General features: G+C 52.9%; 2 protein-coding genes across 2 annotated transcripts in view; one reads left to right on the top strand and one right to left on the bottom strand.

Annotated features, from left to right (window-relative positions):
- The window catches only part of C2H2orf68 (chromosome 2 C2orf68 homolog), a 181,356-nt gene that overhangs the window by 101,039 nt on the left and 64,521 nt on the right, over positions 1–15,796 (bottom strand). The gene's annotated exons all lie outside the window — the stretch shown is intronic.
- The window catches only part of PAX8 (paired box 8), a 54,317-nt gene continuing 50,037 nt past the window's right edge, over positions 11,517–15,796 (top strand). Inside the window, exon 1 of the mRNA XM_032790358.1 lies at positions 11,517–11,610. Coding sequence (XP_032646249.1) covers positions 11,517–11,610 — 94 coding nt within the window. The remainder of the gene's footprint in view (positions 11,611–15,796) is intronic.

Raw genomic sequence — 15,796 nt, 5'->3', positions numbered from 1 at the left:
TCTGGGGGAAGGTCCATGCGCTGGATAACAGCCTACTACTGCTTCTAGCTACTGGAGTTACCCCTTCAGATCCAGGGGATGAGGCCTATGGTTTGGGGGCGTAGAGCCTGTGTAACCCATATGCAGGGCTTAGGTGGGGGTGGTTATGAACTGGGATTTGAACATCTGAGGGGCTCAGACACTTGGGAGAAGCACCCCACTGTGTGTGGGGGTGTGTGTGGGGGGGGCTGTAACATGCTTGTAAGGTATGTGTCTGGGACACCTCAAGAGAACAACCTACTACTCATAGAATCATAGAATATCAGGGTTGGAAGGGACCTCAGGAGGTATCTAGTCCAACCCCCTGGCTCAGAGCAGGACCAACCCCAACTAAATCATCCCAGCCAGGGCTTTGTCAAGCCTGACCTTAAAAACCTCTAAGGAAGGAGATTCCACCATCTCCCTAGGTAACCCATTCCAGTGCTTCACCACCCTCCTAGTGAAATAGCGTTTCCTGATATCCAACCTAGACCTCCTCCACTGCAACTTGAGACCATTGCTCCTTGTTCTGTCATCTGGTACCACTGAGAACAGTCTAGATCCATCCTCTTTGGAACCCCCTTTCAGGTAGTAGTTGAAGGCTAATTAAATCCTGCCTCATTCTTCTCTTCTGCAGACTAAACAATCCCAGTTCCCTCAGCCTCTCCTTATAAGTCATGTACTCCAGCCCCCTAATCATTTTTGTTGCCCTCCGCTGGACTCTTTCCAATTTTTCCACATCTTTGTTGTAGTGTGGGACCCCAAACTGGACACAGTACTCCAGATGAGACCTCATCAATGCCGAATAGAAGGGAATGATCACATCCCTCAATCTGCTGGCAACGCTCCGCTAGCTCCAGCAGCGCTGGGGGGCCTGAGAGCCACCTCCACTGAGGCATCTGCAGCGGTATGAACAACACTCCATGGTGCCCCACAGCCCACAAACTTCAATGTCACCCCCAATGCCCACCCTCCTCCCATCTCCCCTCACCCCAATGACCTCTGCTCCTCGCAGCACCGTACCCTCTGCTTCTTCCCCAGAGCTGGGCCATGAGAACTTCCCGGCAAGGCTCTGGGCCTGAGCTCCTTCACCCGCTCTGTGTGTGTGTGTGGGAGGGTGGGTGCAGATGGCACCCCAGGGTGGGGCTGAGCCATCTCTGGGCTGAGAGGAGCCATCTCTGAGTGCCATGTGCCCACTGCAGCCAGGGCTGAGCTGATTGAGCTGCCCGGACTCCTGGGTTCGTTCACACTCTCCTCCCTTCCGCCCTGCTCCTTCTGCCAGGGTTTCGGTAACAAATACTGAGGAGAACCTTCCGGAAACCACCTCCTGGGATGAGGAATCCCACAAGGATCCACCCTACGGTGCTTGCGATCTCTAGGGCAGCTGCTGTCGATCTAGATATTGTTTTTGAGGAGGCGCTATCTACCAGGGAATCTAGGTAGATAATTGATTGTGGATCTCTATAAACTCTCTCTATTGGTGAATCCATCTACAGAGGATCCATCTATGAGTCTCTCTTTATGGGATCCTCTATCTGTAAGAGTCTCTCTGTCGGGATCTCTCCTGGTGCCTTCTCCATGCCCAGCCTCCTCGTGCCATGCAGGGCGCAGCTCTGTGCCAGGGAATGCCCCAACCTGCCCGGGACTCACTAGCCCCAGGAGGGATGGGAGCAGCCCCCTCCCCCCTTCGCCACGGCAACGCTGGCTGCCAGACAGCAGTGCGGCGGTGCCATGGCTGCAGCGCTGGCCATTGTTGGCCGCACAAAGGCTTTAGGCGGCTTTGTGAGCGCCCTGCAGCCCAGCCATTAACCAGCCCCCGGGCCTTTGAGGGACATCCTGGGGGTGGGGAAAGGTCGCAGGGGGCAGCTGGGCAGAGGAAGTGGGAGGGGACGGGAGAACAAAGTGGAGGCTGGACCCCCCCAGCTCAGCTCCCTCCCCAAAGAGCAAGGGGCACACACGCTGGCAGCCCAGCAGAGAGGATTCCCAGCATGCAGTACAGCTAGCCCCAGCCAGGGCAGAGCAAAGTGGCCTGCCTGGAAAGGAAGGCAGCATGGGTGACTGAGGAGCCAGGACTCCTGGATTCTCTCCCCAGCTCTGGGAGAGGAATGAGGCCTAGTGGGTTAGAGCAGGGGGGTGGGAGCCCAGGCTCCTGGGTTCTAGTCCAGTTTCAAGAGGGGCTTATGTGCCATTTTATAGTGGTGTCCCCAGATCCCCAAGGGTTTTACTAACATCACCCTTTTGTCCCAGCCTCACAGAGAAGTGGGTCAGCCCCATCCTCCCAACTTCATGGATTGGGAAAAGAGAGGCACAGAGCTGTGATGGCAGTCACAGAACCCAGCCCCCTGCTCTAACCACTACAGATCTGGAGAGAGAACCCAGGAGTCCTGGCTCCTTCCTTCTACTAGTCTGGTTGGGCCATGTTTTCAAAGCCAAACTCCAGCTGACCCAACCCACAGCCCCCTGCTGTCCCAGCCTGAGGCTCCCCCCGCTTCTGCCAGTGCTCCTCACTCCCAACCCACAGCAACTCCAGCCATGGGCTCCCCCACAGTTCTGCCCAGCTCCCCACACTTCCATGGGCAGAAGAATCAATGCTCTCAGAACAAGGCAACTGTTGAATCCTTGGGAGGGGACAAGCCGTGCTCTGGATTCCAGCCACAACTCAGATGTCGGGCCCCCCAGCTGAGATGCGCCAGGCCAGGGAGCAAGCAGTCCCCAGTAAAGCCAAGGTGCTGTAGACACATGGACAGAGACTGGCCCTGCTCCCCAGCCCCAAAGCTCACCCTGTACAAAGCCAAGACAGACACAGAGCAGGAGGGGAAACGGGGGCACACAGCAGGATGGATTTGCATATGGTCACCCAGGATTAGAACCCTGGTTCTCCTGAGTCCCAGCCTGGTGCTCTGCTCACCAGCCCAGACTGCCCCTCCCTCAGGAATCCAGACCGACTCCTTATCTGAGAGGCCCCCCCCAGCGCATCAAGAAGTCGTCCCCCCCGCACCCTTGCTCCAAAGCATCCAGAGACTGATCAAACCCCACCCTGCTCAGCGGGTGCAAGCCACGCGCTGCCCCAGCACAGGCTCTGCCAGGCTAACCGGGTACCTGGGGCTCTGCCGGAACGGAGAAGTTTCCGGCAGCTTCACAACAGAATAAAATCCCCAACAATCCCCCACCCCCCAAATAAAATAGCAAATGGGGAAAAAAAAATTAAGCTGCACTTTGCATTCTCATTAGCAGGGCCCTATGAGATGAAGCACGTTATGTTATTAGCCGCATTCTCTCGACTCAGTAAACACAAGCCGAATAAATTTATAAACATCAGCATTAAGTGAGATTTAACAGGGGGCTGTTTATCTTCTGCCTGTCAGGCGCTGACAGGAGGCTCTGGCTGCCATGTATCACTCAGCAGCCGTGCAATGCAGCCGGGCCCGGTGCTCGCCAGGAGCCGGAGCTGCCAGATCGCCCACCCACCGCGGCAGGGGAGTGCGCCGAGTGTCGTGGGCTGGACAGGCCTGTTGTGATCCAGCCTGTGCAGCACCAGGCCTGGGAGATCTCCACCCATGTCCTGGGGAAGCCGATGCGGCAATTGAGCTGCCTCCCAATTTCCAGTCTGAATTTGTCCAGCCTCGACTTCCAGCCGTTGGCTCTTGTTTTGTTGAGTGGGGCCCTTTCCTGGGATTATTTCTGCCCGAGTAGGACCTAAGAGACTGGGCCCTGGTGTGCCAGGTGCTGCCCCGAGGAGCTTACTGGCTGAATAGACAAAGGGTGGGAGGGGAAACTGAGGCACTGAGCGGGGCCAGGACTGCCCCACGGTCAGCAGCAGGGCCGGGCATAGCACCCAGGTCTGGCATGCCCCACCAGGCTATGCTGCCTCTGAGGGCAGGAGAGGAGGCTGGCTGATGGGCAGTGGGAGAGACAAAGGCTTTCATGGTGCCCTGCATGACTTAGCTGGTGCCACCATGGCCAGGGGGTGCTGCTCCCCCATCATTCCAGGCTGCTATGTCCATCTCAGTCCTCAGCTGGGCCCACCTGGGGCTGCCATTGCCCCCGCTTCGCAGGCAGGCACTGGAGGCAGAATTTCCCTCCCGCACTTTTTCCCTGCCCCGCTCGCTCCTAGTTTTACCCAGGATGCCTTGCAGGATGGAGGCAGAGCCACATCTCGTTCAGCTCGTGGGGCAGTTCTGTTCTTCTCAGAGGGCATCTGGCCACCCACCTTCTTCTCAGAGGGCGCCTTCTCCCACCCTGTCCTGGCCTCAGGGCTGGGCTGTCTCCAGCCCCCCGGCCACAGCCTGGCTTCTGGTCCATTGAAAGCATGATGGTGGCCATCTTTAGTAGGGGCAGCCTCACTTTCATGTGCCCAGAATGTAGGGAAGTGGTGGTGGCCATCTTGATTGAGGGTCATTTGGCTTCAGCCCCATGGACGGAAAGGGGAGCTGGTGTCCATTTTAAATGGGGGGAAATTCATGAGTTTGAGGCCGGGAACCAAGAGCTCGTGGGGAAGGCAGAAACCCTCTGTCGCAAGAGTCAGCTGCTGATTTTCCTTCCTTTGTCCACCTGCCTCCCTTTGCCTGAGCGCCCAGCCAGACCTGGCAGGAAGGCCGGCTGGGCCCGGACAGGCCGCCACATACCCCCGGGCTGTCCCTGTTGTACTGCGCGCCCCCTGCTGGTCTCCCCGCACATCCGCCCACCCTGGCACACACGTCACCCCCCTGCTGCTCACACACTGACATGCACACCTGGGCACTCGCTTCCACACATAAACACCCACTCCTGCAGGCTCATGCACACAGTAGACACACAAACACACCAGAGTACACACCTAGCATGCACACACACACACACAGAGTAGACACCCAGCACACACACGCAGTACTGAAGGCTCATGCACACAGTATGCGCATACACAGCACACAGACACACAGAGTACACAGACAAACACAGAGTACACCCAGAGTACACACATAGCACACACATACACAGAGTACACACACATAAAGTACATGTGCACACACACACACAGCACTGCAGGCTCATGCACACACACACTCTCTCTCCCCTGCAGCCGTATACACCACAGACACATACACGAGGGGACTATGTCTCTCTGCTCTTCACCCCATGTTCTCTCACTTTCCCTACCGCTGCCCACGCCCCCACCCCACGACCTGCCTGCTCCCAGGACATGCCACAGCGAGTGCTGATGCTGTTAACCTGTCCCCCGGTAGACCCCACCTTGCCCCTATTTCCCCTGCCTTTGGAGGGACCCCCGTCACCCCAAGGGCATTAGCTGCCCTGTGCCCTATGCCCTGATCCTGAGGCTGGAGATGCTGTGGAGTTCAGCATGCCAGAGGGCCATTGGGATGGGCAGTGCTGGGCCATCCAGCCTGGGGCTTCCACACACCTGCGGCTTTGGCTGGCTTCCCCTGAGCTGCAGGCATCGCTTCCTGCAGACAATGTTGCTAACTGGTTCAGACTTGAGGCCTGGTCAGTCCAGTGGCCCATGGACCCTGCCCCCTACATGAGGTCTCCCCCTGAGCCCTAACAGGGCTCGTGTGCTGAAGCAGGATGTCATCATTCATACTGATCATGCCAGAGAGTCAAGCTGTCCAGTTCCTGCTCAGCTCTTGTGAAGCTCCTGGTCTCTGCGGCTCCCTGTGGCAGAGAGTTCCACAGGCCAAGCTCCCAGTGTGTTTCCTCGCATTGACTGTGAATTTCCCACCATTCAGTCTCATTGTGCTGGTGTCAGGAGGCTGGGAGAACAGAAGGTCCCAATCTCCCCTTTCTACCTCCCGGCCTGCTCCCCTATTCCCTGTCTCTGGGGAGCAGTATTCAGATCTTCTCTGCATGTGGGTACGTGAAAAGCAAAACCAGGCACCCTGCCCTGCTCCAATCCCCCATCTCGGACCAGCACCCCTCGCTCCCTAAGAGCTGCTCCCAGCTGCTGCCCCATGGCCCCCGCGCACTTGGTCTCAGCTACCAAAGCCCTCACAGGGTAGGACGTGGACAAGGGAAATGCCCCATGCAGCAGGAAATGACAGCAGTTCAGTGTGGCTGGCCCAGGCGAGTGAGACTCATGGGGTGTCTGCCCACATGGAATGTGGACAGGCGGCATTTCACGCCCACGCGGCCTGGCCTAGGGTAGAGAGCAGCTCAAGTCTCTGTGTGGGGGCTGCTGCTGACGGCCATGGAGCACCCCAGAACTGCCCAGCAGCATTGCAATGTGGCTGCTAACAGGAGAGTTACCACGGACTGGAGCAGGGGCCAGGGTGTCAGGATTCCTGGGTTTTAGTACCACCTCTGTGAGGAGAGTGTGACCTAGATGGAAAAGCAGGGGTGACAGGGGAAGTGGGTTTACTGGCCTGGTTCTATTCCTGGCTCTGGGAGGATGGCAGGATCTACTGACTAGAGGACTCCTGCGTTCTGCTCCCATCTCTGCTTACTAGTGATCTGGGACAAGTCACTTCACCTTTCTGCCTCACTCCTCTCAACCCTAGGTGCTGAGAATTTGCACCCATCACATCTGTCAAATGCTCAGAGTCCTTCAATAAGGAAAGGCAAAGAATTATTATTAGCTGTGCCTAAGTGTCCATTGGATCAATTCCAACCCGGCATCTCATCAGCATACAAGAAGAAGGCGCCACATGATGACATGACTGCCAGGTGCATCACTAGGGAATAGCAGGGGACCAATCTGTGGAACTCACTGCTGCAGCAGACCATGTCCAATAATAGCACTGGTAGCTGCTCAGCCTGAGGAGGATTAATCAGATCTCATGCTCCAGGGCATCAACTCATCACTGCTGGGTGGGGTCAGGCAGGAACGTCACCAACCATTGCTCGACTGGGGAACTTCCTACTTTCTTCTGAAGCATAAACTATTGGCGGGAGACTGGACTGGATGGACCAATGAACTGCAAGGCTGCTATGCTTCCTTAACGCCCTTGAAATGACTAGAACACGAATATTCCAGTGAAGAGATTTAACCCTGGCTGGCATCAGCTCCCCCAGGTGCAAACCCGCAGCGTCTGATACAGATGCACCGCAGCAGGATTTGGCCTTGTGAGATCTTTCTTTTTTCTGTCACCTCCCCTCACCCCCCGACCTTCTCCTGTGCCTATCCAGCTCCAGCACATTAATGACCTTTTGCTGGGAATTTCTCAGCGCTTCCTTAAACTCACCCGCCTCTGACTCACCTATGCTGACTCCTTCTCGCCACCCCCCCCCCCGCCACTGCCATAATGAGTTGTGTACAGGATAAGCCAGCCCTGAATAAGTCAGCTATTGTCCCCGCTGGGGGTTCGGGCCTCTCTCTCCTGTCCTCTGATTATTCCTGCCGTGCCAGCGGCTTTGTGGCCAAACAGCCTTTTCTGAGCCAATTTCCTCCCGAGAATGTCAGTGCAGGGCAAAGGAGCTGCTAAAATATAACCTGAGAGAGGCGTCCAGTACCCACAGTGCACCAGGCATGGGCCACAAGGCCAGCGCTGCAGGCCCAGGTCCCTGTTTAACGAGAGTCATTATATTCCTGCCATCACGGTAGAGACTCAAGAGCTCCTGCTGGGGAGAGGGTGTGGGGAGGTGCATGTCCCTGCTCCAGGTCCCCATCCTGGGCTGCAGCAAGGGGGTCTCACTGAGCCAGAGGTGATGGCTGCTGTTACAGATTCGTCCCCTAGAGGGCGCCAGCGAAGGGTCAGAGCTTCAAACAGCAGTGCAGATGGGGGAAGGGCAGCTCTTCTACCCCTGCTGGCTAATGTTTCAGAGAGATTCCCTGGTCTATATGTAGCACCCTGGCCTAGGATGACAAGAACCTTCGTTCTAGTCCCAGCTCTGCCACTTGCCTTTTTCTCTCTCTTCTCCCCCCACCCCCCGCCTTGTTTATTCACACTGTGAGCCCTTAGGGACGAGGTGCTAGTGATTAGAGTAGGGGACAATGTGTCTGGACTCCTGGGTTCAGGAGTGGGGTCCTGTGAGGGAAGAGAGGAATCAGGACTCTTGGCTTCTGCCTGGAGCTTGGGAGGGAAATGTGCTTTGCTGGTCAGAACAGGACTTCTGGGTTCTATTCCTGGCTCTGCCACTGACTTGTCTGTGCAGCACCCAGCCCAATGAAGCAAAGCAAGAGCTGTGGGCTGCAGAGTTAAGGGCAGGAATAAGGATTTATTAAAAGTATATTACTAGATAGCAATGGCAGACCTATCAATGAAAAAGCAGAAGAGTTCAATATATATTTCTGTTCTGTATTTGGGGAAAAATGTGATGTAGTCACATCCTATGATAATACTCTTTCCGTGGCACTGCTATCTCATGAGGATGTTAAACAGCAGTTACTAAAGTTGCCCCTTTTAAAATGAATAGCTCCAGACAGCTTGCATCCGAGAGTTTTAAAAGAGCTGACTGAGGAGCAAGTGGAACTGCTAATATTGATTTTCAATAAGTCTTGGAGCCCTGGGGAAGTTCCAGAAAACTGGAAGAAAGCTGATGTTGTGCCAATACTATGAAAGGGTAAAGGGAATGACCCAAGTGACTATAAGCCTGTGATTCTGACCTTGATCCTGGGAAGATAATGGAGCAGCTGATATGGGCTTTGACTGGAATTAAAGGAAGGTCATATAATTAATGCGAATCTGCAGGGGTTTATGGACAATAGATCCCATCAAACAAACTTGATATGTTTTCTTTTGAGGAGATTACAAGTTTGATTGATAAAGGTAATATGGTGATATAATATACTTAGACTTGTGCAAGGCATGTGACTTGGTAGCGCATGACATTTTGATTAAAAAACTAGACAGATATAAAATGAACATGGTGCACATTCAATGGATTAAAAACTGGGTAACTGAAAAGTCTCAAACATAATTGTAAATGGGGAATCATCTTAGAGTGGGCATGTTTCCCCCGTGGGGATCAGTTCTTGGCCTCCCGCTATTGAACATTTTGATAATAATGACCTAGAAGAAAACCTAAAATCATCTCTGATAAAGTTTGCAGATGACACAAGAACGAGGGGAGTGGGAAATAACAAAGAGGACCAGTCACGGATATAGAACGAGCTGCATCACTTGGTAAGCTGGGCACAAGCAAACAGTATGCACTTTAATTGGACTAAATGTAAATGTGCACCTCTGGGAACAAAACATGCAGGTGGTACTGATGGGCTGGGGGACTGGACCCTGGAAACAGATTTGGGAGGTGTGGTAGAGAATCAGCTGAACATGAGCTTCCAGTGCAGCTCTGTGGCCAAATGGGCTAATGAGATCCTGGGATGCACAAGCGGAGGAATCTCGAGCAGCAGAGAGGTGATTTTCCCTCTCTCTTTGCCACTGGTGCGAGCGCTGCTGGGATCCTGTGTCCAGTTCTGGTGCCCACAATTCAAGGAGGATGTTGGTAAATTGGAGAGGGAGCAGAGAAGAGCCACGAGAATGATTAAAGGATTAGAAAACGTGACTCAGGGAGCTCAGTCTATTTAGCTTACAAAGAGAAGGTCAAGTGACTTGATCCCAGACTAGCCGTACCTACAGGGGAAACAAAGATTTCATACTGGGCTCTTCAGCCTTGCAGAGGAAGATCTCACACGATCCAATGCCTGAAAGTTGAAGCTAGACACATTCATACTGGAAATAAGGTGTAAATTTTTACCAGTGACAGAAATTAACCACAGGAACAATTTACCCAGGGTCGTTGTGGAATCTCCATCACTGACAATTTTTAAATCATGGTGGGGCGTTTTTCTAACAGCTCAGCGCTAGGAATGACTGGTGCAGGTCTCTGGCCAGTGCTATACAGGGGGTCAGACGAGATAATCACCATGATCCCGTCTGGGTTTGGAATCTCTGAGAGCCCTGCTCTAGGTGCTCGGTGATAAGAGAAAGTGCTGCCCTGCCCTCCCTACCCCCTCCTCCTGTTTCCTAGATGATCCCCTCCCATCTCCATTGCGGGTGGCTAGATACTCGGGGCCCACCTCCTTGCCAGTTATCCCTGGCGTGGGCTTGACAAGGAGCTCTGGAAAGGGGAGTTAGTGTCTCTACACAGGACGCTTCGCTAACCTACTGCAGCTGCCTTGTAATTATATGGCACCAAGGAAACGAGCCCCATGCAAATGAGGGTCGTTAATTAATTATCATTAAAAAAGGCGCCTGGAAGCCAGCCCCAGTGGTGAGGAATCCGTACGATGCACCGGCGGTCGGGGACGGCGGCGAAGGAATCGCTTGTGCCAGGGACTGATGCTCTGGAGTGGGCACACATCTAGGCACTGCTCTGAGACAGGCTCAGGAAGGACAGTGCCCTATGGGCGGGCTAGTCCAAGGGACATTTTTTGCACCTACCTCTGAAGCAGCCCCGTAGTGGCACGCTGGTGCCAAGGTCCCGAGGGGCAGGGTCATTGGGACAAAAATGAGGAGGGGGATGAAGGACCCACTCTCATAGGTCAGCCAAAGAAAGGGCTGGCAGGAGATCTGGGCCAGGAGGTGCAAAGGCACCTGAAGAGGTGCCTAGTGAGGTTGTAGAAGTGCCTAAACCCCTGAGTTTTACCCACAAGCCTCCTAGGCCCTGGTGGGGGCTTTTGCCTGGAGTGAATTGCTCGCCATTTAACTGCAGGGAGTGAGCACCTGTGCACTGGCAGGTGTGGCCTCGTCCCTCCTGCTTGTCCCAGGCTCCAACCCTTTGGGATTCAAGTCCAGCTAATCCTGATAGGGACCCACACAGCAGCCTTCGAAAGGGGTTCGCTGAGCTGGAGTAAATCGGCCGTGGATTCACATAGCCCCCTAGTGACTCTGCGTATGAGGCTGCCGGGCAGAGTCTCCTGCCACTCCATTCCTCAGTTTCTCCATCAGTGAAATGGGGGCGATGACCCTGAGTGTGGATCCCGAGATGGGAGTGTTACTATAGGGCAGACCCCAGCCTCGATACAAACTGGGGACGGGGAAGAGCTGGTGTTTGGGGGTTGGCAGCTCCGCTGTGGAGACCAAATATCAGCAAGCATCTCACCAGGGAGGCGAGGAGCTGGATCAGGAGTTAGGAAAGCTGGATTCTAGTCCTGGCCCCACTACTGGCCCAGACAAATCACTCCCCTGTCGGGATCCCCGTTTCTTCTGTGTCTGTTCAGACTGTGAGCCCTGACCTCAGCTGCCGTAATAATAGGGGATTCCTGTATCAAAATAACATGGCCCATGTGAAATGGATTAAAACTGAGTAACTGAGAGGTCTCAAAATGCAGCTGTGAATGGGGCATGGTCATCAAGCAGGCGTGTTTCCAGTGGGGATCCTGCGGGGATCAGTTCTTGGCCCTGGGCTAGTTAACATCTTTATTAATCACCTGGCAGAGGAAATAAAATCATCACTAATGAACTGATGAAACCGATGAAGCTTGTGGTTGACCCAAAGTCTGGAGGAGTGGGAGATAACAAAGAGGACAGGTAATATGCACATCTGGGAACAAAGCACACAGGCTGTACTGACAGGCTGACTGGACCCTGGGAAGCAGTGACTCTGAAACAGATTTAGGGGGCATGGTGGAGAATCAGCTGAACATGAGCTTCCTGTGTGATGCTGGGGCCAAAAGGGGTAAAGAGACCCTTGGGTACCTGAACAGGGGAATCTCAGGTAGGAGCAGAGAGGTTATTTTACCCCTGTGTTTGACCTTGTTGCGAGTGCTGCTGGGATCCGGTGCCCAGTTCTGGTGCCCACAATTCTAGAAGGATGTTGATAAATTGGAGGAGGGGTAGAGAAGAACCATAAGAATGATTAAAGAATTAGAAACCTGCCTTATGGTGAGAGACTCAAGGAGCTCCATCTATTCAGCTTAACAAGGAGGAGGTGAAGGGGTGACTTGATCACAGTCTGTCAGTACCTACACGGAGAACAAATATTTAATAGAATCATAGAATATCAGGGTTGGAAGGGACCTCAGGAGGTATCTAGTCCAACCCCTCTGCTCAAAGCAGGACCAACCCCAACTAAATCATCCCAGCCAGGGCTTTGTCAAGCTTGACCTTAAAAACCTCTAAGGAAGGAGATTCCACCACCTCCCTAGGTAACATATTCCAGTGCTTCACTACCCTCCTAGTGAATTTTTTTTTCTAATATCCAACCTAAACCTGGGTCTTCGATCTAGCAGAGGAAGGTCTAACATGATCCAAGGGCTGGAAGTTGAAGCTAGACAAATCCTGACTGGAAACGAGGTGGACATTTGTACCAATGACAGTAATTAACCATGGGAACAATTTGCCCAGGGCCGTGGTGGATTCATCACTGGCCATTCTTAAATCAAGACTGTCTCTTTTTCTAAAAGATCAGGGCTAGACATTATTTTAGGGCAGGTCTCTGGCTGGTGCTATACAGAGGATCAGATGAGATAATCACACTGGTCTCTTCTGGCTTTGGAATCAACGAATCTAAGACATCCAACTTTGTTAGGGCTTAGCTCAGCTGCAAGCAGCTGCTTGAGCTAAAGTAGCAACTCCTTGAGCTGCTGGCAAGAGTAGATTGTTATCCTATGCATGGTTCAGCTAGCAGAGGAGGCTGTGACACACCTACTTAGCATGTTACCCTTGCCCTGCTGCTGCCCATGACCCATGGATGGAGGCCAGTGGTCTCTAGGGCTGTCAGCTCTGTTTTGCTCTCCTGGGACGAGCCCCTCGGAGAGGTGGCTGGAGGGAAACCTTTGTACCTCCAGTGGGAGTGTGTCACCTTTGCCCTGTTTCAGCCCCAGTGCACAGCTGGGCTGGCAATGGGTAACGAGGGCCTGCTGTGCTGACTCCGCAAGTTGGGAGAATGGCTCAGCCTGGTTTCCCTGCTCTCCCCTCCCTGCCAGCTGTGCTTTCGGAGCCCAGAGCCACAAAGCAAGGGCTACTCCAGCAAAGGGGTTAATGACACATGGGATGCTTTCACTCTCTGTGCCTCAGTTTCCCCCAGGCTAATATGCCACCTGCATTGTGACTGCTAGGTGAAGAGCACTGCTGGAGAGACAAGGACCCTGTGGGCTCAGAGCTTTGATGGAGATGATGCCCAGGTAGCCATATGATAGCCCTTTGGCTTTCTCAGCTGTGGTCTTGGTGCCATTGTGACCTGGGGACCCGGCATGTGGGCTGAGGCTGGACTCTGCCTTGAAGAGAGGGCGGATGGGAGCATGATCCTTTGGCAGTTCAGATGCTTCCCTTGCCCCTACTCTGGGCTCTGCTCCTGCCCGAGGGGCATCACAGCAGAGCAGCAGGAAGTTTCATTACAAGGAACGTGTGCTGCAAACACAAACTCCTCTCATTGGTCTGCCTGCTCCAAGTTCCGCCCATACACTGGCGAGAGGTGCTTCGGCCAATGGAGTCTTTTTAGCAAACCGATCCCACTGGCTAGTTGCCTTCCATGGTTTATGATGCATGGCCAGCCATTGAAGTCATGTGGAGGCATGTCAGCTCCCTGATTGGATGGCAGGGAGACCATTTAAAGTGCACTTTGCAGTGTGAGTAGGTATTTCCAGGCAACCTGCCCCGGCCCTGAGCCAAACCTGCCCATAGCTGATGGGAAAGTGGACTTCAGAGACAAGGCCAGCATCAGAGAGCCTGGAGCTTCCCGAACCCTCACTGGCTGGGGGCCCATGGGACACCAGAGATCAGGGTCCCAACTGGCCGAGAGAGCTGGAATCCTCGAGGAACCAGCTCCTCCAGCCTGCTGGGAAATACCTGACAAGATGTGCAGACTGGCTTTCAGAGTGTGAAGGAGACAGCAGGCACTGTTACTATTGCTCCAGCCATTCCCAGACACTCCTTCTATCCATCCATCCATCCATCCATCCCCAGACACTCCTTCCCCCATCCATCTATCCATCCAGACACAACCTCCCTCTCTCCCTCCATCCCCAGACACTCTGTGATGCTCTGTACCTCGGGGGAACACCGAGCACCCCCGTGTTCATTCTTGTAAAATGATTGTGTGGTATCAATGCAAATTTTTGTCATGTTGAGTGTCTTCGGAAAGTTCATGATGCACTGAGCATTGTTGTCACAGTGATGTTATAGGTTATAATTTCATGTATATAGTTATGAGGCTGAAAATGTGTCTTCATGGCTTAAAATAAACCCAGGAAAAAACTCTCCAAGAGCAGAGGGACAGTTCACACCTCATCAAGGCAGGTATGAGACAAACTCAGCCCAGCCACACAGGAACAAAGGATGCTGGCCTAGACAGCAACAAAAGGATCTGTTCAAGTCACCCACCCCGCTTCCTTTGGTCAGTTTGGGACTGTGATGAGGTAATGCTCACTTGACTCGGGGGCGGCGATGGCAAAGCCAAGAGGGAAGAAAGAACATGATAAAACAGAGAGACATTTGCCTTGTTCTCTCTCTTCCACCTACATCTACAGACACCACCACCAAGCGACTGAAGTGCTGATCAAAGGGGAGAGCCTGGCTGAAGGGCAACCAGCCAGCCTGTGGTGAGAAGCATCTAAGTTTGTAAGGACACTGGAAGTGTTAAGATCAGCTTAGAATGTGTTTTGCTTTTATTTCATTCGACCAAATCTGACTTGTTATGCTCTGACTTGTAATCACTTAAAATCTATCTCTGTAGTTAATAGATCTGTTTGTTTATTCTACCTGAAGCAGTGCGTTTGGTTTGAAGCGTGTCAGAGACTCTCTTTGGGGTAACAAGCCTGGTACAGATCAATTTCTTTGTTAAATTGACAAACTCATATAAGCTTGCAGTGTCCAGCGGGCATAACTGGGCGCTGCAAGATGGAGGTTCCTAGGGTTTCATCTGGGACTGGAGATATTGACTAGTGTCATTCAGTTGCAAGTAGCTGGGAGCAGGTTACATGCCAGAGGCTGTGTGTGAACAGCCCAGGAGTGGGGGGTCTCACAGGCTGTCAGGCCGGCTCCCAGACAACACCAGGGGAACATCACAGTGGCGCAGCGAGCAGGGTGTATGCGCGGCTTGTTACTCCAAGTGAAGTTCACACTTTAAGCACTGATATTTGTGATTTTAAGTGAGTCTTAAGTGCAGTGGCTAAGAACAGTCAGGGGGAGGTCACAGGTTTGTTATTTTCTGTTTGTTTATTTTGAGTGAGGGAAAAAAGCACAGGAAAGCAGGAAAATTACTAGCAGTGAGGCAGCTACAAAACTAGAACTGGCCAGACTGGAAGCGGCAGAGAAGGCAAAGGACGCGTTTCAGATGTGGCAGGCAGAAATGAGGCTCAAAGAAGCAGCTGCAGCCAGGGAAACTATGGAGGCAGAGGCAGCCAGGGAGGAGGCTGCACACAGATGGGCCAAGGAAGAAAAAGAGCAGGAAGACAGAGAAGGAGAGAGAGCGCAAATACTAACTGGACCTCCTAGAGAAGCAGAACCAGAACCCCCCAACCCCAACGACTCCCATCACTCCAAAAATCTACAAATGGGAACATTTATGTTCTGTGTACAGTGAGGAGGGTGATACTGCTGAACAACTGACTGCCTTTGAAGGCTGTGTGTAATACATGAAATTCCTTGTGATAAGAGAGTTCTTACCGTGATTGCGAAATTAACTGGCAAAGCTCGAAATGCATTCAGTGGGATGCCTATTGAAGATGCTTTAGTCTATTGTAAATTTAAAGATACTGTTTTGTGAAGTTTTCAGATTATCCCTGAAACATATAGAGTTACATTTAGGAATCTGAAGAGGGCTGTTGGGATGAGTAATGGGGAATATGTAAACCCAATGATCGATTTGTAGGGGAAATGGGTGCGGGATAAGGAGATGGGAAGCTTTGAGGGAATGTTGGATCTTGTTGCTCAAGAGCATTTCCTAAGCATATGTAAGGCGG

The sequence above is a fragment of the Chelonoidis abingdonii genome, chromosome 2 (genome assembly GCF_003597395.2).
Source record: "Chelonoidis abingdonii isolate Lonesome George chromosome 2, CheloAbing_2.0, whole genome shotgun sequence".
Taxonomy (NCBI): Eukaryota; Metazoa; Chordata; order Testudines; family Testudinidae; genus Chelonoidis; species Chelonoidis abingdonii.
The sequence above is the reverse complement of the archived record's forward strand: the minus strand, read 5'-3'. Positions and strand labels throughout refer to the sequence as shown.